General features: G+C 41.6%; 4 protein-coding genes across 7 annotated transcripts; 2 read left to right on the top strand and 2 right to left on the bottom strand.

Moving 5' to 3' along the window:
• Window positions 1-90: 90 nt before the first annotated feature.
• Window positions 91-2,277, bottom strand: cUnh8orf33 (chromosome Un C8orf33 homolog). Of its 3 annotated transcripts, XM_080788919.1 has the most exons (6): window positions 2,216-2,277; window positions 2,051-2,127; window positions 1,363-1,856; window positions 1,145-1,235; window positions 852-998; window positions 91-488 (listed from the first exon to the last, which is right to left on the bottom strand). In XM_080788919.1, exons 2-6 carry the CDS (start codon window positions 2,076-2,078, stop codon window positions 271-273), a joined length of 978 nt encoding a protein of 325 aa, XP_080645045.1. In that variant the 5' UTR covers window positions 2,079-2,127; window positions 2,216-2,277; the 3' UTR covers window positions 91-270. The 3 variants fall into 3 exon arrangements, with proteins under 3 accessions (XP_080645045.1, XP_080645044.1, XP_080645046.1); XM_080788918.1 differs by having other exon boundaries at window positions 1,363-2,127; window positions 2,216-2,271; XM_080788920.1 differs by lacking the exon at window positions 2,051-2,127 and having other exon boundaries at window positions 2,216-2,231.
• Window positions 2,278-2,968: 691 nt separating this feature from the next.
• On the top strand, window positions 2,969-5,442 carry h3f3d (H3 histone, family 3D). Its single transcript, XM_080789449.1, has 4 exons — window positions 2,969-3,052; window positions 4,001-4,140; window positions 4,630-4,783; window positions 4,972-5,442. The coding sequence occupies exons 2-4, from the start codon at window positions 4,013-4,015 to the stop codon at window positions 5,098-5,100; spliced, it is 411 nt and encodes a 136-aa protein (XP_080645575.1). The 5' UTR covers window positions 2,969-3,052; window positions 4,001-4,012; the 3' UTR covers window positions 5,101-5,442.
• A 2,892-nt stretch (window positions 5,443-8,334) lies between these two features.
• chlsn (cholesin) lies at window positions 8,335-20,092 on the top strand. Of its 2 annotated transcripts, XM_080788464.1 has the most exons (6): window positions 8,335-8,397; window positions 9,195-9,334; window positions 9,428-9,547; window positions 17,921-18,141; window positions 18,368-18,449; window positions 19,395-20,092. In XM_080788464.1, the coding sequence occupies exons 2-6, from the start codon at window positions 9,209-9,211 to the stop codon at window positions 19,572-19,574; spliced, it is 729 nt and encodes a 242-aa protein (XP_080644590.1). In that variant the 5' UTR covers window positions 8,335-8,397; window positions 9,195-9,208; the 3' UTR covers window positions 19,575-20,092. The 2 variants fall into 2 exon arrangements, with proteins under 2 accessions (XP_080644590.1, XP_080644591.1); XM_080788465.1 differs by lacking the exons at window positions 8,335-8,397; window positions 9,195-9,334; window positions 9,428-9,547 and adding an exon at window positions 15,023-15,653.
• LOC308332524 (G-protein coupled estrogen receptor 1-like) lies at window positions 11,114-13,071 on the bottom strand. Its single transcript, XM_080788470.1, has 2 exons — window positions 13,027-13,071; window positions 11,114-12,412 (listed from the first exon to the last, which is right to left on the bottom strand). The coding sequence occupies exon 2, from the start codon at window positions 12,295-12,297 to the stop codon at window positions 11,182-11,184; it is 1,116 nt and encodes a 371-aa protein (XP_080644596.1). The 5' UTR covers window positions 12,298-12,412; window positions 13,027-13,071; the 3' UTR covers window positions 11,114-11,181.
• Window positions 20,093-21,501: the final 1,409 nt, after the last annotated feature.

Genomic DNA, 21,501 nt, shown 5'->3' with positions numbered 1-21,501 from the left:
AAAGCAATAGTTTTGTGACATGGCATAACATAGTAATAAGTAGTGTTTAAAACCCTACACTAAAGATAAAAATAACAATTATACAAAAGATTTGTTAAGGTGCTGGTAGAAACGTTTTGATTTCTTTATTGATTACGTCTGAACATCATTGAAGACATTTTGATGCCAGTTCATTTCTACTACAGCTTTCCACAGATAAAAAACAGATAACTTTGTTAAGACCTTTCTTCTGACATATGGCTGTAACTTAAATAGTTTTCAGTAAAAAAATCAGAGAAAATTGAAGCAGAACTCCTCCTTGGAAGGTGTGAAGACAAAATGTGATGCCTCCCCCTGGAGATGTGTGTTTGGAGTTTGGGCTCCCGTTTTCAAAGTTTCCTGCTCGCTCTTTATCTCTGTGTAGTGGGTCTCTGTTTTGATTTCAGCTCTCCGGTGGAAAACCGACTTTGAAGAATCACTCACAGCCTTGACCTGAGCTGATGTAGTCGCTGGAGGAGAGAAGACAGTTTTCAATGAGTTGGGTTTAACATAGACACGACTGAAAGATTTTAATGCATTTTCACCTTTTGAGCTATTTTTGTACTTAAATCACACTCCTTTATGATATATTTGACTTATTCAAGCTGTGGAGAGAAACCGGGGCAAAGTAATGCCTAATTTTATACTCTGTAGTAAGACGGGCTTGTGGACAATAACTTATATTTTCAAGTTAATGCAGCGCATCACCACTGAACAATGTACTATAAATCAGGCTTAACAGGGTGAGAGACAAGCGAAGACAAGTGAGACTTGAACCACAACCACAATTACAGTAGCATGTACTGTCTGCCAACATAGTCAGGTCTGCTTACCATTCTGAATGAGTTTATACTGCTTATCCTTCTCTTCCTCCATTGTTTTCCTGTAATCTCCAGCCATAGCTCTCATCACCTGCCTTTTCTTGGCTAAAGGAGCTTTAGAGCTACGCAGAGTCTTTAGGGCGCGGGATGTATCCTCCTCTACAGACAAAATACAATCAGAGCATTGTGTCTCAGAGCCGTACATAATTTATGGGGAAATTATGTCTCACCTCAATGCTTTAAGTTAAATTCTGATTTTTTTGTTAAAACTAAAAGCTATTAGCTAGTTTTTGTATTCTACTAACTCTGTTTTGATGTTGACTTCTGGGTCTTCATTCCCAACTCCAGCTGCTCAATGCACCAGTCCAGTTCTCTTTGGAGCTGCTGTTCTGTTGTCTGAAAGACAGTTGCAAACTTGCAATAACAATGTATTAACTTCATATCATATGACCATTAAATCATTTCACACTTGCTACAACAACAGAGTAATTCAAGACCCAAGACCACAGAGTTTGACACTGACCAGTGGTGTGCCTTTGCTGGCCTCAGTTGAGATTGGCTTCTGCTGTGCATCAGTGCTTTCTGGGGATTTTTTCTTTCCAGATTTCTTCTTTTTCTTACCTTTAGATGACACTAATGGTTCAGATGTGGGATTAGTCACCAGTGCATTGGAGGAGGGTTTTTCCTCTTTAGCACAGCTTTCTTCACCTGGAGGAGGACAAGGCTCTGGGAGGGCAGGTGGTGATTGAGTGCCTGTTTTCATGTCTTCAGATGTAACAGTGGGTATTTGGAAATTGAATGAAAACCCAGAGTCCTGTTCTGTAAAATGTGTCAGTTCAGTTATTTTGTCTGGTGGCAGGTTCCAATATGAATGTGCAGGGGAGCTTTCAGAGAAGAAGCTGAATGTGAAGGAGTTATCACTTCGATTCCAGAGGCGTTTCCCCAGGCTGGTTTGGTTGGTCTGACTCTGAGTACCTTCATCAGTAGTGGTCGTGGAGTTACCGGTATTTGTAATATCTAAACATTCAAAAGCACGTGCACACACACACACACACGCACGCACGCACGCACACACACACACACACACACACACACACACACACACACAGACACACAGATAGAGAGAGGGGGGGAGCAAGGGAACAACCCACAAAGAGCTTAATGGTGTGCTTTTTGTTGTCATTCGATATTTGATATTTTAAGTTAAGTACCGATAAACAGCAGCCTTTTCTCGTCCATGACGATACTTCAGTACGATGTTTTCCAGATCGCGCGTTTATTTCAAGATCTCAAATAGGAAGGAATAGGATCGCATTTATTACTGCAATCATTGTCAATGGCACAATACATTAACATTTATTGTTGATAATTCCTACCGTTGAATACGTGAAATGTGTTGCTCAAAAACTTCTCGTGTAGCCATGGTGTTACCTCGAAATAACTCCGGCGACGATCAATTTCATCACCGAGACGTTCCGGATGTTCTGTTTCTGTTTTCTTTTTTCCTAGTTCCTCAAATAAATAAAGCAGATAAAAGCATGCAAGACTGGATTGTAAATTAAATAAAGAAAAATAAAAGTATAGACAGGACACACTGTACACATTCAAACACTGTACACATGCAAAAGAGGGGGAAGTCTACAGAATCTACAAAAGGATATAAACATATTTAGCCCTAGACTTATTTATAGAAGTGTAGTAGAATATATACATCTAAACGTCATCAAGAACACTTCTCTATACTTCAGATCAAAGTGAGTAGCAGTGAGAGAGCAAAACAAGCAGCATGTTTTTACATAATATTTGCAGTTTGTCTTTCCCCCCCCCTTTCTTTTATTTTCTGGTGGGATATGATGAAACAGGCTTCGGCTTGTGCACATTTGAACATTCTCATTATGCAATAAATCCAAATCAATAAATCATACAATAAGTTGAATTCTCACCATTATTTATATTTTTGTCACGTATCAATCACTTTGGATCAATCAGATCTTTCCCAATTCCCACAAGTACATGTGTAGTTACCAATGACATTCTTTTCAGTTCAAAATGGACCAATCGCATAGGTTCGTGGGTGTGTCTTAAGAGTCAGAGGCTCGTCATAACCTATAAATACCCCATACTGTTCACAACAACAATCACACTACCACCAGTCTACCACCAGAGCCGGACATACACGTTTGAGGATCGCAGCTGTGCTGGAGAGAAACAAGGTATTTATTCATTTTATGTTTTACATGCTTTGCTACAGCTCTTTGTTTGTACACTTCGTGATTATGTTTGACTTATATAGTAGATAAAACTGTTGAATTAGTATGCTGTGTACAGCGAATGAGCTTATACGCAATGTTACCCCGGGTGTTTGTTGCACAAAATGAGCGGGCTCCAGACTCGGAGACTAACGTTAATGCTGAGGCACAGATCGCAATGTAACGTGTTATCTGGCGCACTAGAAATGCGACGCTGTTTGGGTTACATATTCCATGTGGCACAGCCAGGGAATCATTTAAAACAATTTTACTTATACTAATGGTTAATATTGGAACAGAAAGTAAACCTGAGACCAGAGGAGCTACAGTAACATCAGGCGCCATGTTGACACAGTTAAACCTTTTCGCTAAGTGAAAACGAAACGTGTAGTTTCCTTGTACCGTAATGGTGGTTGGACTGGTATTTCAGGTTTACTGTGGTCACTGGCTGCTGAATGACTGCTAGACATTATGGAGGGAACGGCCATTTTATTTGCACATGTAAACAGAAACGTGCCACATTCACTTAACTGCACATTGTGTTACATACGTTCATGATTGTATTATATGCGTTTTAGCCGTTACTAAACCAGTCGCCATATTTAAAGAAGTTGAGGCAGATCGAGTGTCTCATAGCCCGAATGGCGGTCGCGCTGTTATGCTCCCGCCAATCAATCCCGTTCAGTTAGCACGGTTTACATTAGCACCACCAAATGTTAATAATTTAATTAAACCTCATTTCCTTATGCGTGAATAACTTTCAGTGATGTGTGATAGACTCAAATGGCTTATTATAATTTAATCACATGGGACATGGTGTCCTTGCTTGCCATGGGCCAACATTCAGTGACACTAGCAAATCGGCTATTTAGGGCGGCTAATGTATATTTTTTCTCTTTCCCTCTATTTCAGATAAAGTAAATCATGGCCCGTACAAAGCAAACCGCTCGAAAATCCACTGGAGGAAAGGCGCCCAGGAAACAACTTGCTACTAAAGCTGCAAGAAAAAGTGCGCCCTCTACCGGCGGTGTGAAGAAGCCACACAGATACAGGTATAAACTGTCAATGTAACTTCTGTATCTGTATTGTTCGATTTTTGCTGGGACAAGCAATCCCGATCGAAGAAGTTTGTGGTCTGGCAACTCGACTTATCTCTAAATAAGACAGAATTTGGTCAAATTGGTTGTGTGTAGTCATAATTGGCAGTGCTATTGTCTAGTGTTGGCACTGTATTTAGCAGATTCTAGTCTGGGGTCACTTTCAAAATCTACACAGGCTTTCATTGTGCATCCAAGACTGTTTAAGGTGCATGCTACAATATTTATACATTTATCAAAACTCTTCAAATGGCATATGTACAAGCTCACAGTGCATTGCACTATGCTGAAGATTTATAGGCACTTAAAGCTGCTATAAGCTGCTATAAGCTCATGGCTGTCTAAATATCAAAACATTATTATAGCAGGCAAAACAATTGTTCCAAGGTTTCATAGCATCTTTACCGTTTTAATGACTGTAATGTGCCCTCCATTTCTGTGAAGGCCTGGCACTGTGGCTCTGCGAGAGATCCGTCGGTACCAGAAGTCTACTGAGCTGTTGATCAGGAAGCTGCCCTTCCAACGTCTTGTCAGGGAGATTGCTCAGGACTTCAAGACAGACCTTCGTTTCCAGAGTGCAGCCATTGGAGCCCTGCAGGTGAGTCAATATTTGGTTTTAGTTCTTGGTGATATGCCACCCTGGTTTCTAATATAGCTGATTAGAATTTCACAACCATTGGCCGTATGCTCATTAGTCAGTTCTTATGTGATTATGGATACAAAGTACACAGGTCAAAATCTTGTGTATAAATAATTCTAACTTAATGTTTCTTTTCCATATTCTAGGAAGCCAGTGAGGCATACTTGGTCGGTCTGTTCGAGGATACCAACCTGTGCGCCATTCATGCAAAGAGGGTTACCATCATGCCTAAGGACATTCAGCTGGCCAGGCGAATTCGAGGGGAGCGTGCTTAGTCTGAACTCTTGTTTTGAAACTTTATTGGGGTTGGGGGGTGGGGGGTTGGGTGGAATTGGCTGGGGTCATGTTTTTTTTAATTTTATCTGAAGTTCAATACGTGAAACTTGTATACACTTTGTATTTGTAATTGGTAGGTTCAGGAGTACCTTGGCATCTCATTCATTTTAATCTATACTTTTCCTTCTGCTGTACTTTACACCTTGTAGATTAGAGCTTGAGATTTGTAGCTGTTAGGCTTTCTGCTAAACATTAATTCCCTTTTATCAAGTAAAGTATTTTAGAATGCATGTAGTAGGAAGAATTTGTCACATGTTGTAAATAAACGTTCCACTACCTCATTGACTCTCTTGCGCTGTTGATCCAGCTGCGACATGGTATGGTCAAACTTGCAGCATGTATAGTCAAAGCAAGGTTGGAACACATGATACAGATGTTGGTTCATGTTTTTGAGCAGCCAGTAAAGTTAACTGCAAGCATCTAGAGTTGCAACTTGCAATACCAATACCCTGCATCCTTAAACCCAATCCACAAGCGTTGGAACAAATGGGTTTTAAGGTAAACCACACTATTGTGTTTCTAAATCAGTGGACCATGACACAGCTTAAAACAACTCTTCTTTACTTTCAAACTCAGAGTAAATATAATAACGGCAGAGGCAGCAACATCACATCATCTTGTATATCAGACTCAAGTACTAGATCCCAGATAATCCCCCCCAATCATCACAAGGCAACACAGGAATATGCAATGAGCGTAGCACCATCAAACAGCTGTCAGTGAGACATAACATACCTTAATGCAAACATGACACCCTCTGGGGGTCCTGGGATGCAATACTGTAGTCTAATGTCTCCCTGGGACCCACCTAAATGACCACCCCTGGGTGATGGGACCCATTACATTAAACCATTTACATCACTGACATTCTGCCTGTTATGGGAGAAAAGGAGGCACTTTTAACAGTGAATGTAAAAGCGCCAGTTTCGATGTTTCAGTTGCATCTTCGTTAGGTCAAAGCATTCTGCCTGTTATGCTTCGTTGCATACCAAATTGCCCATCAGACAAATTAACCTGAACATTCATCCAAACAAGTCCTAGTATCTGACAAACTGGATTTTGTCATTCACTTCATCGATTGTAGACATGTTACCGACCGTACCGTAGCAGTCATTCTCGTTTGCAAGTACTTTCAATAATGGACTGTCTGGTTTAGAATAATGCTCCGATAATCTAGTGATTGGCCGATATTCACTCTGATCGTTGATCGGCATTTACCCTGTCTTTAGAAACTGATCTTTTACACAGTAACATTTTCATTTGACAGCCTGACAGGCCTACACATTCTCCCCTTCCTGCCCACACAGGAACCGTTTTGACGTGGGTTTTCACATTAGGGAAATAAAGATTTGCAACATTTCACAAGTTCAGTATCGGCCAATCATGAGAAATAATCTGATCAGTATGTCCCAAAAAACCTGATCGGAGCAGCCCTACCTGGTTACCTCTGTAGATGGTAGTGATTTCCAATGAGTTCAAACTAATCACTTGCACAGCATTTGACAAGTTCATAATGGCTCTATGTCTACAGTCTTGAGACTTGACTGATGGAAAGATAATTAAGATTTTTGTACAGCTGCAATCTTGCCTAACAAAACAAACACGACTTTGTAGTACACCTGATGAATGGGCTGAGTATTGGTAGCATTGCTTGTGTTGATGCGTTGTGCATGGCTTTGTCTTGTGTAGTGGATGTGAACAAAAATACCTTGAAGTTGGGTTTTATGAGAACAAATTTATAATGCAACCAAGACATTCAGGCTCAATGGGTAATCTTAAATGCACATCATATTTACATTTAATTTATAACGACTTATACTTGAAGGTATACTTAACAAAAATAAATAACAAAACATATTTCAAGGTCCCAAAGGTACTAGCTTGGTTTGCTCTTGGGTTGCTCCTCTTCATCTGAAACTGAAAGTAAGCCGGGCATTTGTTCATAAACATTCTTCTCTAGCTGTTCGTCAATGTCCGAATTTGGTCGCAGCGCACACCAGATCAAGAAGCCAACACAAACTAGACTGATAGGAAGAACCTTCCGCCAGGGTCGCTGATACTGCACTCCGAAAGAGCCCTCTACCGTCCAGGTCTTGTAGCTGCCTTTGCTGGTGGAGAACTTGATGGGCTCATTGTTCACCTCTTCTTCATCATCTGCTTGTTTCCTGGACCGAGCCAACCTCTGGGAAGTCAAGGTGAAGAGTCGGACATGATTCAGTCTCCTGACGAAGAGGAAGACACAGATTTAGTCGCAATGCTTATTTAAGTGAAATGCAGAGAGCTAAGCGGGGTGTCTGACGACGGGGTGATTCTGACAGTTGAGTCAGTCTGAATTGCTTGAAATGAGCCAGTATGTTGTGGAAGCAACCGCAACGTAACAGAAATCCAAGTTGTATCAACCAAAAATGTAAAGTTCACTTAAATTGATTCTAAATAAAATTAGCTCCGCTTATAACACAGGGGTATAGTCAGATTGTCATTGAACCACCCCTACTACGAAATACCCAACGTGTGGTGTGCTGCCTGTCAGGTTAAGGTTTACTTACCGAATACTTGCTGTGCTACCAACGTATATCCCACGACATACAGGAAGGTGTACCAAACTACCCAGGGCCATAACACGCATCTTGGTGGAAAGACTGAACGGTCATCTTAGGTGAAACGCTGCCTTACTGTGCCTGCCTGTTTTCGTTTTCAGTGAGGTCATGCAACTCATGGTTGTGCCAACTTGTGCGTCGCTGATATTCTTCCGGCTTTCCATCAATTCCATTTACGTGGTCCGGTCTAGCCAGTCACAGAGATGGCCAGTCATCTATCTTCACCCCCCACAATATACCTATTTATTTTTACAGAAAATTTGGAACAGCAGTATATCAAGAAATTGTAATTGGTACATTTAATAACGCGATAACTATTGACTCATAAACTTTAACAGTGTGGGAGAGTGCAGTAGAACTTAATTTGACCAAATGACATGGATGGAATAAAACCATGGATTATTTGATGACAGACGGGTACAGTTAAAGGTTTTAATAATAATAAATAATTCGTTTAAAATAAAAAATAAACTTGAAGGCTTGAACTACAGTACACACCCCGGTACAGCAGACGGCGGTATGCACCAAGGCGAGTGCCTCATCCAATCACAGTTCGCCAAACTGAAACGCTTCCTGGTTGAATAATACCCATGCTGGTTATTGATGGTTGATATCGAGTGTTTTCTGTTTTCAGTTCAAGTAAGTTTAACTTGGTTAAGAAGCATAATGATCAAATTATCATTTAATCTACACAAATTCATTTATTTTTATGTTCAAATCCGTGTAATCTATTTAGCAATCTATTTTACATAGCTTCTATTTTAACTAAGATTCAGCGTCTGTTGTGATTCAGCAGAGTTGTTAGTTTTCTTGTTGAACCTGTAACAGTTGAGCACTTAATAAATTTACTTAATTTTGACAGCACTTAGGCCAACGCTGGTTGTTATGGACCAGAGCTAGTTGTTTTTATACTATTAGTATAAGAAAAAATACTGGACCATAGCGTTATGGTGCTCAACTAGCCCCGCAAGCAGAACCCAAATGTAAAAAGCTTTATGTAGGGTTCCGAGAGGGGCTAGTGCTCAACATGACTGGCTGCATTCAGTGCATTGCCACTTAATAAATTATAGGCATAAAAAATCATCAACGTTCTATCTACACAACACACTTTACTCCACAACAACACTCTTTGTGTGGTGGATGTATTCTTATTTATTCATCATGCAAATGCTTCAAGTGTCTATGGTCTGATGGTCTTGTTGCTGTTGACCTAGCCCCTCTCGGAACCCTCCATAAAGCTTTTATGAAATTTGGATGTAAAGTCTACCAAATGCCAGAACTTTAGTACCATTTGGGTTCTGCTTGTGGGGCTACTGTTGACCTAGCCCTGGTCCAGCGCTTACAGCGAGTCTAACAGTGAGAGACTCGCTGTAAGCGCTGGACCAGGGCTACTGTTGACCTATCTGCTAATCATGCTCATGTGGATGTACTTGTAGGTGTAAGCTGTGTCATGCCTTACCAGAGGTCGAAATCGAATGGATCGAAAGGCAGTGGCTCCAAAAGGAAGTTGAGTTCAAATGAGACTGATGTTGGCATGGAAGAAAACAAAGAAAAAAGCAAACAGACTAAAATAGAGGTGTGTGAGTAGCAGCACAATGAAACCATTTCTTCTTAATTGTGCCAGTGTGCTGAGACAATACCGTTAAATTATGTTTGTTATTTCATCCAGGAGGTTCCCTTACACATTCCTGAAATGTCAATTGCTGCAGATAACAAAGTACAAGGAAAACATAAAAATGTGGAAGCAACAGTCCAAAAGAAGACGAAGAAAAAGGAAAAGCAGTTTGAGGTAAGTAAGTTGGCTGGTGTGGATTTATTTGACTGGGAAAATAAAATCCTGCACACTGTCTTCCTAAATTGCACAGTCCCTCTGGTTCTGACTAAGATCAGGACAGATGGACTGAAACATTGTTCAAGATAAAGAATACTGTGTGCAGGAGATTTTGTCCTGTGAAATATATCCTATATAACTGTGACCGTAGGTGTGCAGGAGCTTCTTGTCTTTATTTATAGTTGAACCATGAAACATGATTGTGAAACTATTGTGATGAGGTTGAGGCTTGTCTGTGTGTATGGATGTTACTGTCCACAATTACTCAATAAAATAGTGTATCATCATCAACAACAAACGGATGGAATATAGTCTAGATCGCTAACTCGATCCAATTCAACCTTTTATTTGACACATACAGGTCTTAAAACCAGTAGTGAACTAGTAGATGGTGTGCATTTAAAACAAGACTGATGGACATAAAAAAATACAAAGTGCATTATGCAATTCAAAAGTTCAATAAAAAAATATAAAAATGTTGCAAATCAATATTCTATAATATAAATACTGGTATGTCCAAGGGAGAGGTAAGGTCCATATCCATAGGCTGGTTAGAGAAGAGAGACACTGTCCTGAGGTGGGGTAAGGAAGGAGCGGTGGATGTGCACTGCACACGTGTATGGGAATCATAGGCAATGTTTTCATTCAATCACTACTCTGGATGGCTATGAAGAGCATGGAAATGTCTCCTGAGCCTTTTATTATACTTGATATTGCGCAGTTAGTTGGTCATGGTCCTCTGGAAGCCTGCCTTGACCACCACATTCCATCGCTCAATGACGTACACCCCTAGTTTGCCCTTATTTGACACGTTTTTGGTGATCTCTCTATTGAGTTTGTAACTTTGTATTGAATTCAAAACTGATATTGTGCTAAGAGTGCCATATTACGCCACATGGAATCCTTTGTACCCTTGTCCCCTGGTAGTAATTACTAATTTCAAGTCAACTTTTACATTTTTTCAATTGTCAACTTCAAAACAATTTGCAGCCAACATAAAGCATACATAATTCATGCCTCACAGTTTTGAAGCAATTTTCTTTTCAGTATGTTATCCAGATATACATGTGAAGAGTTTTGTTCATTGGGACCATGAATAATGTTTCCGGGAATCGTGATTTGGGATCGCACTGGAAGTGATTGGAACGCCACGCCCCCCGAGGTGCTGCTAGAGTGTAAACCACGCCCAGACCGCCTAATAATAACGTGCATCCATTACAACTGCTTTATAAATAAGAGTTCATAAATAGATGGATAGAGATGGCCGTCTTGTGACGCTATTTATTATTCATTTTTTATGTGCATTTAGAAGTTCATTCAGTTCAGTTCACACGCATCCCCCCCCCCCCCCCCCTCTCTCTCGCACACTTTAAAAAAATAACTACGAGTGAGATATAAAGTAGTTGTCATTGAAACGAACAGGCCACATCATCTCTGATTTAAGAGAAGGTGCAGTTGTGTGCAAATGAGTAGGCTCCATGCCTCTGGTGGCATGGCGTGCCAACCATTCCTGCATAATGCATTCCAGTGCGATCCCAAATCATGCTTCCGGGAATGGTGCAGCATCCATGGTGCAGAGATCTTGTGTAGCGTCAGAGCTGTGATATATGTGGATTTAAAGGATATATGGTGATTTGTGATAGACAGTAAGATTTTTGAAGGAATCTTGAGGAGTGGTATGTTCTTTTACATGTCTTTGAAGAAGTAGACGGGTATGAACACTTCTTTGCCTGGCTGGTATTCTGTCTGAGGAATAGTAGCCTCAGCTTAACCTGAAACGTCTCCCCAAGGAAGCTATAGATAAGTGGGTTGAAGCAGCTATTGGAGAAGGCTGCCAGGGTCACAATGTGTGACGTCAGAGGGTAGTCATGCCACAGCGCGCTGCCACTTGTCTCGCCTCTGAGAAGATGAGTGCTAATGAACACATTCTCCGGGAGCCAGCAGAGGAAGAAGACCATGACGGCGGCTGAGATCATCCGCAGAGCCTTCTGCCTGCGAGGCTGACACTGGAGACCACCTTCGCCTCGATGGGCACGCTGCAACACCCGCGCTATCCTCCAGTAGCATGCTACCAGGATGCAAAGGGGCACCACAAAGCCCAGAGTCACCTCCAACCACTGAATTTGGGTCACGTTGGCGAAGCAGAAGTGGAGCTCGCCGGCGTGCTGACCCTGTGCTAAAGCGAAGGGCAGCACGGTGAGCAGAGACGAGCACGTCCAGATCAGGCAGCAGCTGATGCGGGCGCGGGGCATTCTGCGGCCAGTGGAGCTTGTCAGTGCCACAAAACGGTCGAAGCTCATCCAGGTGAGGAAGAAGATACTGCTGTACATGTTCATCTGCTGGAAAAGGTTCATGAAGGTGCACAGAGCGGCCATGTCATAGTAGCCCTCCTTCAGGTTGAACACCTCGATCAGGGAGTCGGCCACCAGCAGCAAATCGGCCACTGCCAGGTTTACAAAGTACATGTCTGGTGCAGACAAACGGCCACGGCCGAGGTTGACAACTAAAATGAGGATGTTCCCAATAAAGCCCACGGGGAACAGGAATATGATATAGATGCAGGAGAGGAAGAGGCCGATTTGGTAATTTTCATGCTGCTGGGAAACCTTCCGTGGCATTTTAGAGTAGACTGCCCAGGAGCCCTCCAGCTGCACAGTGTAGTTACTATGAAGATCTACTGAATATTCCACATACATGGTCTCTTCCATATTATTCCGTGTCCTAGGGATAGAGGATTTATTGTGCCACTGTGCCGTTTTGGGTGTTTACATTAGCACACTTGGAAATCTTCTGTCAGATTGAAGTTGATGCCCAGTCGATGTTCTAGAGGAAAACAAAAAGTTATAAGTCAATGCTTTTTTCCCCTTCTCTCATTCAGTTTTAAGTGCTACTGAAGAGAAGCAAGCAGTAATCATTATTTGTATGTACATAATTGTGAATACATATAGACAGTGTTACTGAGAAGAAGTACGCAATACTCATGTTTGTATGTACAGATCAATGAATATATAACAACGAATACAAAGTGGTAACTAAGAAGAAGCATGCAGTAATGATAATCAGTCAGTCACGCCAGCACTTTCACAGCAATTACTATAGCCAGAGCATACCTATTTATACGCACATCGACTGTGGGTGCTGGGGTAAAAGAGCATAATATGGAAGGAGGTAGAGACCGCACACCAGTTTCAGGCAAAGGATTTGCTTTATTGTAGCGTTTTGATCTGATGAAGAAAATCCTTTGCCTGAAACTGGTGTGCGGCCTTTACCTCCTTCCAGTAATTGCAGTAACACCTGGCTGGTAACACTGAATTGCTATAGTAACACTTTCTTAGTATCAGACTTTAATAATAATTATATAGAAAAAAATATATAATAACCCTTTAACAATTAGAAATTGTGACAACTATAATACGTGTAGAATAGACATAACTTACATCTCCTTAAATCAACTTGCTGTGGTTTGTCCTTGCAATTGCCCATTTTGGAGGTTAAGAAAGTCTTCATAGATCCAGGTAGAAAAGTTGAGTTGAGTGAGATGTAGACGCTAATCTCTTCTCTCAGGTAGTTTGGTGCCACCCACAACACGGCAAAAAAACCACCCACATGGCTACTGTACTGATGTGTGCATGCATACAGTATATCTTCACCATCCAGGTTGCTTTGTTTTATTATATCACCTTTCACACAGATTGCATTTTTATTCCACTGTAAACCTTTGAGATCAAAGATGAGATGGAAAATATACATAATTGTCTCATAATATTTGTGCATTTTGTGCAGCAACCGGAAGTGTTTGAATTGAACACCACCCATGTCCTACTTTTGGCATCTTCATACATTTATACTTTTCTTTTACATTAGTCAGATTTTACATGATTAATTCTTCCCAGTGGATTATATTTGGGAGAATTGTAGAACAATTATGAATGTATTATAGTACACTGGCTGTGACTGGTGTAGAATGTTCAAATATATAAATAAGGGAGTATGGGGAAAGTCTAGGCAACTGATGTTTATACACAACAAGATGAAGGGCATGCATTCAGTTGGATCATGAAAAAAAGACTACTACTGTCTATTGGGTCTGGTCTTAATTGGGTCAGTCGCTGGACAAAATGATTTCACTCATTACAGGAATTTACTGTGTGGAGGGAGGGGTGGGAGGGATTAACCCTGGCCTCTATTTTGGACATAATGGGTAATGTAGTTTAAGTTTACCGTATATGCTTAATTTACGTTCATCGTTATCACATAGTGAGCTGTCAAATCTTCAAGCTGAGCTTATAAATTTGCTATGGTTGCTGCCCAACATTTGCTGTTTTATGCTGTACAACAAACAACTTAAAATAGGGCTTAATTGTTGATATTGTAGATACATTTATCTGCTGGCAATGGCATCAGTGGGCTTATGTAACCTGTCTGTGTGTCATATTTACTGGTCCCCAATCTTGTATCACATGAGCTGCCCTGGTAGAGCCACGGTGTGTGAGTTTGAATCATGCAGGTCACTTATTCCTAGAAAATAAGAAAAGATGCCATAGGGGTTCCTGAAAAAGGAGTAAAGAAAATAACAGTACAAGAGTATCTGTAAGTGTATCCTGCCCCAGGGAGCTAGCCCTGTGTTTAATAGTTTTTTTGCTTTTTGGAATGAATATCGATTGAACCACATTGGCCCTCCCACCTTTGCACAGATACACCTCAAGTTATTCTCCCTTTAGCTAAATTATTTTCTGTAACAAGGGATTGTTTTATGGGGTGAGGTTGCCCCTGCACCACGGCAAGGTAGCAGCACACGGAGAGGTCTTTAGCTAAATGCCTGTGTGGAACTTTCTTTGGCATTGCATACTTTTTGTCTGACATTTTGTGCAAATGGGCTTTTGTACAAAACCTGCAAATGATGTCATTGCCTCTTTCCATAAAATATCTGTATTATTATAGTCAGAGCAAGTTGGAGAGCTGGAATATACCTAAAGTAGCTAATTTATTGATACTATTCATAGCTTTATTTGCATGTGCTGTTGTGCATTTATTTGTATTGTCAGATTGAACATAGAGTTACAGTTAAATATTTATAAAACCTTTTGTAAACACTTAAAATCCCGCAAATCAGTATAGAGAGTATCCACGTGACATTATCATCATACCCAGAAGTTATGCAGAAACGCCTAACTCACTTTGCCACTCACTTTATGCATGCGCATAGCCTCTATACTTTAAGAATACAAAAAATAACACATGAAAAATGTAATGGCAGATCATATTCAAGCAATGTAGTCGTATAAAAGATGCAACATTGGTATAAAAGACACGATGAAATTGAGATGAACCATGATGGATTTTCCAGCTGGCCTCAAAATGTATTTGTAATAAATTATGTTTTCAAACTTGCTTTCCCCCTTGATGGATGATTATACAATTGAAGCTGTTTGTCCTCTAGGGCTCATAGTCCTGCAGGGTGTCTGCAATCTCAATGCGGGGGGCTATGATGTGCCTCTGGGTCTGTGTGCCACTCAGGCCACGGCAGCAGTCTCTCACCTGCCTGCCCACCCCTTGGAGGCTCTCTCTGCATGGTCTGTGGATAAGCAGCACCAGCAACAGACTCAGGCAGCTCCCAGAGAACAGGATGAACTCTGCCACGCTCAGGAACGCCCACTCATGAGGGCTCAGTGGCCCTTGTCCCACCCCCCTCACTAGCACCACACTGTAGAAGAGGTTGCATACAAACAGCACCGTGGCAACTGTCAGGAATACAGGACCCTCCTCGGAGCCGGAGAGGAAGCGCCCACTGGATTTCCATTGGTGGACGCAGCCGCCTATCATAAGTCCAAGGAGGAGGGTGTAGGGAATCAGGAAACCCAGACAGAGTTTAGCCACCGAGTATGAGAGGCCAGCCTGGACTGGATCTATAAGGCAGCAGGTGTCCTCTCCTGACTCCTCTCCTCTGGGTCTGGGGAGTCCACGGAGCCCCGCCAGCAGCAGGGAGATCAGAACAGAGGTCACCGCCACAAGAGCAATGCAGACACCAGATCTCTTCAGCAGTGTGTGGGAAGGCGGGTCAAAGGTCAGAACATATCCCATCAGCACTAGGAGAAACAGGCCACAGAGGGAGCTAACATTGACAGTGAAGGATAGAGCAGCACAGCCCAACAGTGTGGACTTCAGGTAGTCAGGTCTGTGGGCCACAGAGGACAGCGAGAGGAGCAGGAGGAGGAGCTGGGACCCACAGAAGGCCCAGAGCACGCCGTCCAGCCAGGCCACGCGTCTCTGGGCTCGATAGGTCTGGATGAAGCTATAGAACAGGAAGCAGGCCGCAAGTAAACCCAGCCCAGCGCACAGCGCATAGACATAATTGGCTCTGGAGGTCAGGTCGTTGGCTGCAATTTCGTCCAAAAGGTCAAGTTGTGTGGTTGTTGAAGTGAAGTCGAGTGGAGTTGAATTACCCAGGGCCTGTGAGGTGGTTCTGTGGGAAAAGTCTGGTCTGCTGGTCACCACCGAAGAGAACGGTTCTACAGTTTGATTTGTCTGGAATTGAAAAAGAACAGAATACTTTGATTCACAACCACCAATTTAATTGTACCTTATTAATTTTATGGTTTGTATATAGTATTTTTGTCACCAGGGGGTTTGAGCACAAATGAAAGCAAATATACAGTATATGATATCTCTGTGGCATCATGTCAGTGTCTTTTCCACTGAGGTGTGTAGTTCCACTTCTGGTCTTTAGTGAACAGATCAACAGACTGCTTTAGTAGTGAGACTAATTTGTCGGTTTCATTTTGTGTACCAGTTGGGAATTTGTTACTGGTCAGCATATGAGTCATTAAATGGGTTTTTGCTAAAGAGAACAGCTTTTCTTACACAACATTTATTGCATTACACTTAAATCCACTTCCTATAAAAGTGATAAAAGACGAATCTCTTACTCTTAACACTGGTTAAATCTCTTCTCTTAGGTGATTTATCAAGACCACATCTCCCTATGTTACCCTGTCTTTGTCTACTCCTGTGAGGAACTGGCTGCTCAGACAAACATATGTTTCCACTTACCATTTTCACTCTCGACACCCGCTTCTGTTTGTTTCTACAACCTCTGCGTCGTCCGTTCAGATGTCGTCAAACCCCTATGCTGTGAAAATGATGCTTGTTGCATGGATACAACTTGTCAGCTTGAAAATCTACTATTTTCACAGGCAGTACTCAGCCAACATACTTTCAGAATGATTTTGTGGCCACGTGATCAACATATTTTCCTCCCCTCCCTCTCTGTCGCTCTGTTTTTTTCCTTCCATGGCAAAGTGGGCTATGGGTCCGTTACAGAGAACATATACCCCTTGTTTAAGTTCCTCTAAAAAGGATGTCTGTTTTAAGAGCGACTATGCAGACCCTTAACGGTTTACTGGTGCTATATGTATTCAGGGTTTGTTTTTTAACTGTTTCTAAGTGGGATAATTCTGCAATTGAAATTAGAGCAATGCATTCAAAGCTATCCACAGTATCCAGTATCATACAGTTACAGTATGTTATTTTATTTAGTTGTTTTGCCTGCATAACTTGAAAGCTGTGGAGAAAAGGCTCATGTATGGATGTAGGTATGGATTTAAATGCTGCACTATACATGCACAGAAAGAAATATCTGTCTATATATCGGTCTCACTGTTCACCACCCAGCATCTCTCCACTCTTCACCTTGCTCAAACCAGTCCTCAGTTTATTTGTTTTTTCTCTCTACCACCCGATTTGTTCTTGCATAAAATCTTAATGTCACATAACTATAAACTGGTGGTTTTGTCCTTGGTGCTTACTGCTTATGTAGTGGTGGCGGTTCTGGGCTGCGGCACACAGGAAACTCTTAGGGTGTAGTGAAGGCGGTGCCGTTTCTTGAATCTTGGCTCATAACCACAATGAATACTAAATGCACAGAATGCAACGCTGACCTCGGTCGGCATGATACACATGTACAGGAAACGTCCTCAACAACCTAAAGCAACAGGAAGTGAATAAGTCATCTAAACACATGTCTTCAAACAGTATCACATTTAAAATATCACTTGCTTTGTAGGCAGAAGTCAAACAGTAAATCTGACTTTTTTTGGCCCTGCAATTGTGTCACTGCACGTGTGCATGTGGTGCATCAGACATTTTGATATTGACACAACATTGGATTTTGCTGACCTTGTACACAAGGATTTATTGGAATGTGATCTTCCTGTTTGGTAAACATGGCCAATGTTAGGACGTTTAATAATGTTTTTTACAATAACATCACAAATGATAAATATCCACACAAGAGGAATGGAGATAATAAACCTTCTGACTTTTGTTTGACAGATTGAAGAGCAGCCCTCTCTCCCCGTAGATGATAGTGAGAGTGGGGAAGAAGAAGACTTTAGTCCAGAGGAGGAACGCTTCCTGGAGAGGAAGCTGAAAAAGATCCTTGGAAAGGAGGAGAAGAACAGACTTATAGCTGAGGGGAAGTGGGTGCCTAAAGCCCTGCAAAACGTGTCCAGGGATCCTCTTGCACCCAAACAGGCCTTGGATTACCTCACCTGGTATGAGTAGATCTTATTTATAGTGCATCAACATCGTGGTATTCTCATTTCCTCTGTATCTTACGGCTGATTAAAAAAAAAGTCTACACACACTACCTGCCTGGAATGTTCTGAGTACAATAAGATTCTCAATAGGATACATTTTTAATCCCTGGGTTTGTTTTGTACTACATTTCCGAACGGCTTCTTGTAAATAATCCCTGCCATTGGGTTTGTCATTTTGTAGCTGGGAGAAGAACCGTGAAGAGTGGAAGTTCCAGAAGACGAGACAGACATGGTTACTGCAGCATATGTTTGATTCTGGAAAGGTAAAATTAGTTTTAGTATTATGAGAACAATTTACAATTTAGGCATTTGTCCTGACTTAATCCAGAGTGATTTACAGTAAGCAAGAACAAAAACATGGTAATACATAAAATATAGTCATCAATAATCATACGTAAGCTCAGAACCTAAAAGTGGAATATATAATGAAACTATACGTTTACAGTATAGAGTGCTATGTCTACATAAAATGCTATCTAAATTACTTAAGTTTAGCCTTTGCATACGCCTGTAAGGTCGCTGAGGCTAGGGCAAGTGCTAGGGGCTAAAATAGTGTGAAGAGGTGGGTTTTCAGACGACGGCGGAAGAATTGCAATGGGAAGTGCATTCCGTAGTTTTGGAGCCAGAAGGGAGAAGAGTTTGGGACGTGTGGAGTGTTGTCCTGGCGTTTTAGTGAAGGTACTTCCAACTTCCCTGCATTGGCTGATCTGAGCGCACAGGAGGGTTTGTAGGGTCCGATCCGATTTGTAAGATATGGGGGGGTGCCATACCTTTGGTTGCTTTGAAGGCCAGCATCAGAGTTTTGTACTCAGGCTACACAGTCAAACATTTTTCCAACCTTTTGCCCCATTCTGTTTTCTTGTAATTTGCTAATTAATGGGTGACCAGATTTTCATGAAACTTGGAAGGATTGATCACTAGGCTGCCCTAAATACATCACTAATATTGGGTTGAAAAGACCTATGGTCGAGGAGGAGACATAGGAAGACGAGGTTTGATGTAATAGATTCCTTGATGTCTGTGACATCATGCTGTGCAAATGGTGTTGTACAAATTGGTTGTGGAGAAACCCTACCTTGTGATCAAAATTACCACCTTGTGATTATGTTCAATAGTAGATGATTCCCATCTGACCCTGCTTTAATCACTCATCTGTACAATGTACAACAATGATGTAGATGTTTACTATTTATATTGTCTCTCCTCAGATTCCTGATGAGACTTTCTCTGTGCTCCTATCCTATCTGGAAGGGCTGCGCGGAGTGGCCCGGGACACCACTATACACAAGGCTGAAACCCTGGTACGAGAACTTGGAGAAGGACCGTTGGATGAAGATGTCAAGCAGAGGGCATGCAGAGCCAGAGAGGTCATCCAACTGCTTGGCTGACTTGGTCATCCACATAGATGTTTTTTTTTTTTTTTTATCTTTATCAAGGGAATGTTGAGAGAGTACATGTGCACCAAAGAGTGTAAAGTCAAACCTGATGCTGCCCCATACAACCACAAATTATTGCCACAGCAACTGGTGGCTAAGTGCCTTGCTCAAAGGCAAGTTGTTCAGGGAAGAGAGCATTTCTCATTCAGTTACCCTATTATGGTTTTCCCTGCCTGGTCTGAGGATTCAACCAGCGACTGTCTAGTCACAAGTCCCCTTCTGTGAATGATACCAATGGACTGCTAACTGTTAATGAGTGGTGATTAAAGTCACACAGATAGTCTGGATATGGGTTACACTCATTATTTAAATGTGATTAGTACTGTAGCCCTTGTTGTGCCGGGCTTTGTTTTTATTCAGTAGGTTTGCACGTTTAATATTTCCTAACTAATGACAAGACTGTCTGTGGTATCAATCATATATTACTAGTACATATCTCTTTACAATACAATACATAATGGGAAAAAATATTATCATGACTTGTCTTGATGTATGTGTCAAACAATATCCCCGTATTAAATGTGTTTGTAACCCTATTAGAACACGCAGTTCAGGGCTGGAGCCAGGCTAAACACTTTTGAGAAACCAACTTTTATAGTCGGCACACAGTAGCACATGATCACCCGATGCGCAGGAGCGGGGATTGAACCCCAGTCTCCCACCTACGCACAACCTGCCGTGCCAATAGGCCTAGCCCGATTGGCAGGGCTGTTGTGGTTGGCTGGGTGCTACACATAGACACAGTCTACTCTACTCCACTGAGTGGACTGCTTGCTTTAGTCTGATATGCGATAGTAGTAGTACCCAACAATACCCAGCAGAGGGCACTGTAGACTATCACCAGCAGGTGGGATCACTGTTCTCAAGTGCAATGGCCCAATGGGTGAGGGTGGGAGCAGAACCTCATGCCAGGGCAGGGGCCAGGGTTGACACTTATGTCAACGGACCCGGTTGACCTGGCTTGGACAAGGAGAAGGCCTTAGGGGCAGCTGTTTCTCCCTCCCAGCAGCAGACGAGTAACATGTTATGATGTTTATGCTGTTCATCACAACCAATGTCCAACTGGCAACTGCTAGTAGAAATGTGTTTGCCAATATATAGTTCCTTCCTCTGTGCTCAAGCACACGCTGCATTCTTCAACCTGCAGAGTTGTTCAACCAGCGGCTCCAATATACTGCTGTGGACTCAGTACGCAATACTCATGCACATTCTTACACACTCCTGCAAATAATTACTAAACAATTCTGATTGACAATAGTTTTTTTACTATATTATCTGTTGATCATATCAATTTGCTATGAAATCATGTTTCCCCAATTCCCCTAGATTTACAACTGCTGCAAACCTATTTTTATCGACAACAATTTACTTGCAGGGCAACAATCATCAATGGCACTTGCTACTTTAATTTTGTATTGCTTGTGGTTATAACTTATGTTACAATGTGTTATCGGGTAGAGTGGGGGAAAAAGGCCCCCCTGGGGTAAAAAGCCCCAGCTGAATTTAATTCTCTCACCTAATCCAGGTCATCAGTTTCCCACCCAAATACATTTAAGATAAGTTGATCTAATTCTTTGTCATCCTGAAAATACAGAGTAAATAAGTTAAACCTCTTCACTTATGTTTTGTAGGCTATATCATTAGGAAGGCCCTTAGGGAAGGCCTTATGATAAATTATCAACTTAAAAAAAAAGATGACATTCTTTGCAATGACAGCTTTAGGGGTAAGCTATAATGTTACGCCACATTTTAACCCTTTGTTCTAAAATACAGGTTTACTTTAAATGGCCAATATAACACAAATAAAACCATTTTACACAAATGTGGAATTGAATTTAATTTAGGTCAAATGTATCATGGGGGGCCTATTGCCCCAGTA

The sequence above is a fragment of the Protomyctophum bolini genome, assembly GCF_963924005.1.
Source record: "Protomyctophum bolini genome assembly, chromosome: 18".
In the NCBI taxonomy this organism is placed as follows: domain Eukaryota; kingdom Metazoa; phylum Chordata; class Actinopteri; order Myctophiformes; family Myctophidae; genus Protomyctophum; species Protomyctophum bolini.
The sequence above is the reverse complement of the archived record's forward strand: the minus strand, read 5'-3'. Positions and strand labels throughout refer to the sequence as shown.

Excerpts from the sequence above, each read along its gene's own strand:
- chlsn (XM_080788464.1), top strand. The coding sequence starts at position 9,209 with ATGCCTTACCAGAGGTCGAAATCGAATGGATCGAAAGGCAGTGGCTCC. Across the intron at positions 9,335-9,427 it reads GCAAACAGACTAAAATAGAG|GAGGTTCCCTTACACATTCC; the intron begins GTGTGTGAGTAG and ends TATTTCATCCAG. Across the intron at positions 18,450-19,394 it reads ATATGTTTGATTCTGGAAAG|ATTCCTGATGAGACTTTCTC; the intron begins GTAAAATTAGTT and ends GTCTCTCCTCAG.
- cUnh8orf33 (XM_080788918.1), bottom strand. The coding sequence starts at position 2,022 with ATGACAACAAAAAGCACACCATTAAGCTCTTTGTGGGTTGTTCCCTTG. Across the intron at positions 1,236-1,362 it reads CCAGCAAAGGCACACCACTG|ACAACAGAACAGCAGCTCCA; the intron begins GTCAGTGTCAAA and ends ACTGTCTTTCAG. Across the intron at positions 489-851 it reads GTATAAACTCATTCAGAATG|CGACTACATCAGCTCAGGTC; the intron begins GTAAGCAGACCT and ends TCTCTCCTCCAG.
- LOC308332524 (XM_080788470.1), bottom strand. The coding sequence starts at position 12,297 with ATGGAAGAGACCATGTATGTGGAATATTCAGTAGATCTTCATAGTAAC.
- h3f3d (XM_080789449.1), top strand. The coding sequence starts at position 4,013 with ATGGCCCGTACAAAGCAAACCGCTCGAAAATCCACTGGAGGAAAGGCG. Across the intron at positions 4,141-4,629 it reads AAGAAGCCACACAGATACAG|GCCTGGCACTGTGGCTCTGC; the intron begins GTATAAACTGTC and ends ATTTCTGTGAAG. Across the intron at positions 4,784-4,971 it reads CAGCCATTGGAGCCCTGCAG|GAAGCCAGTGAGGCATACTT; the intron begins GTGAGTCAATAT and ends TCCATATTCTAG.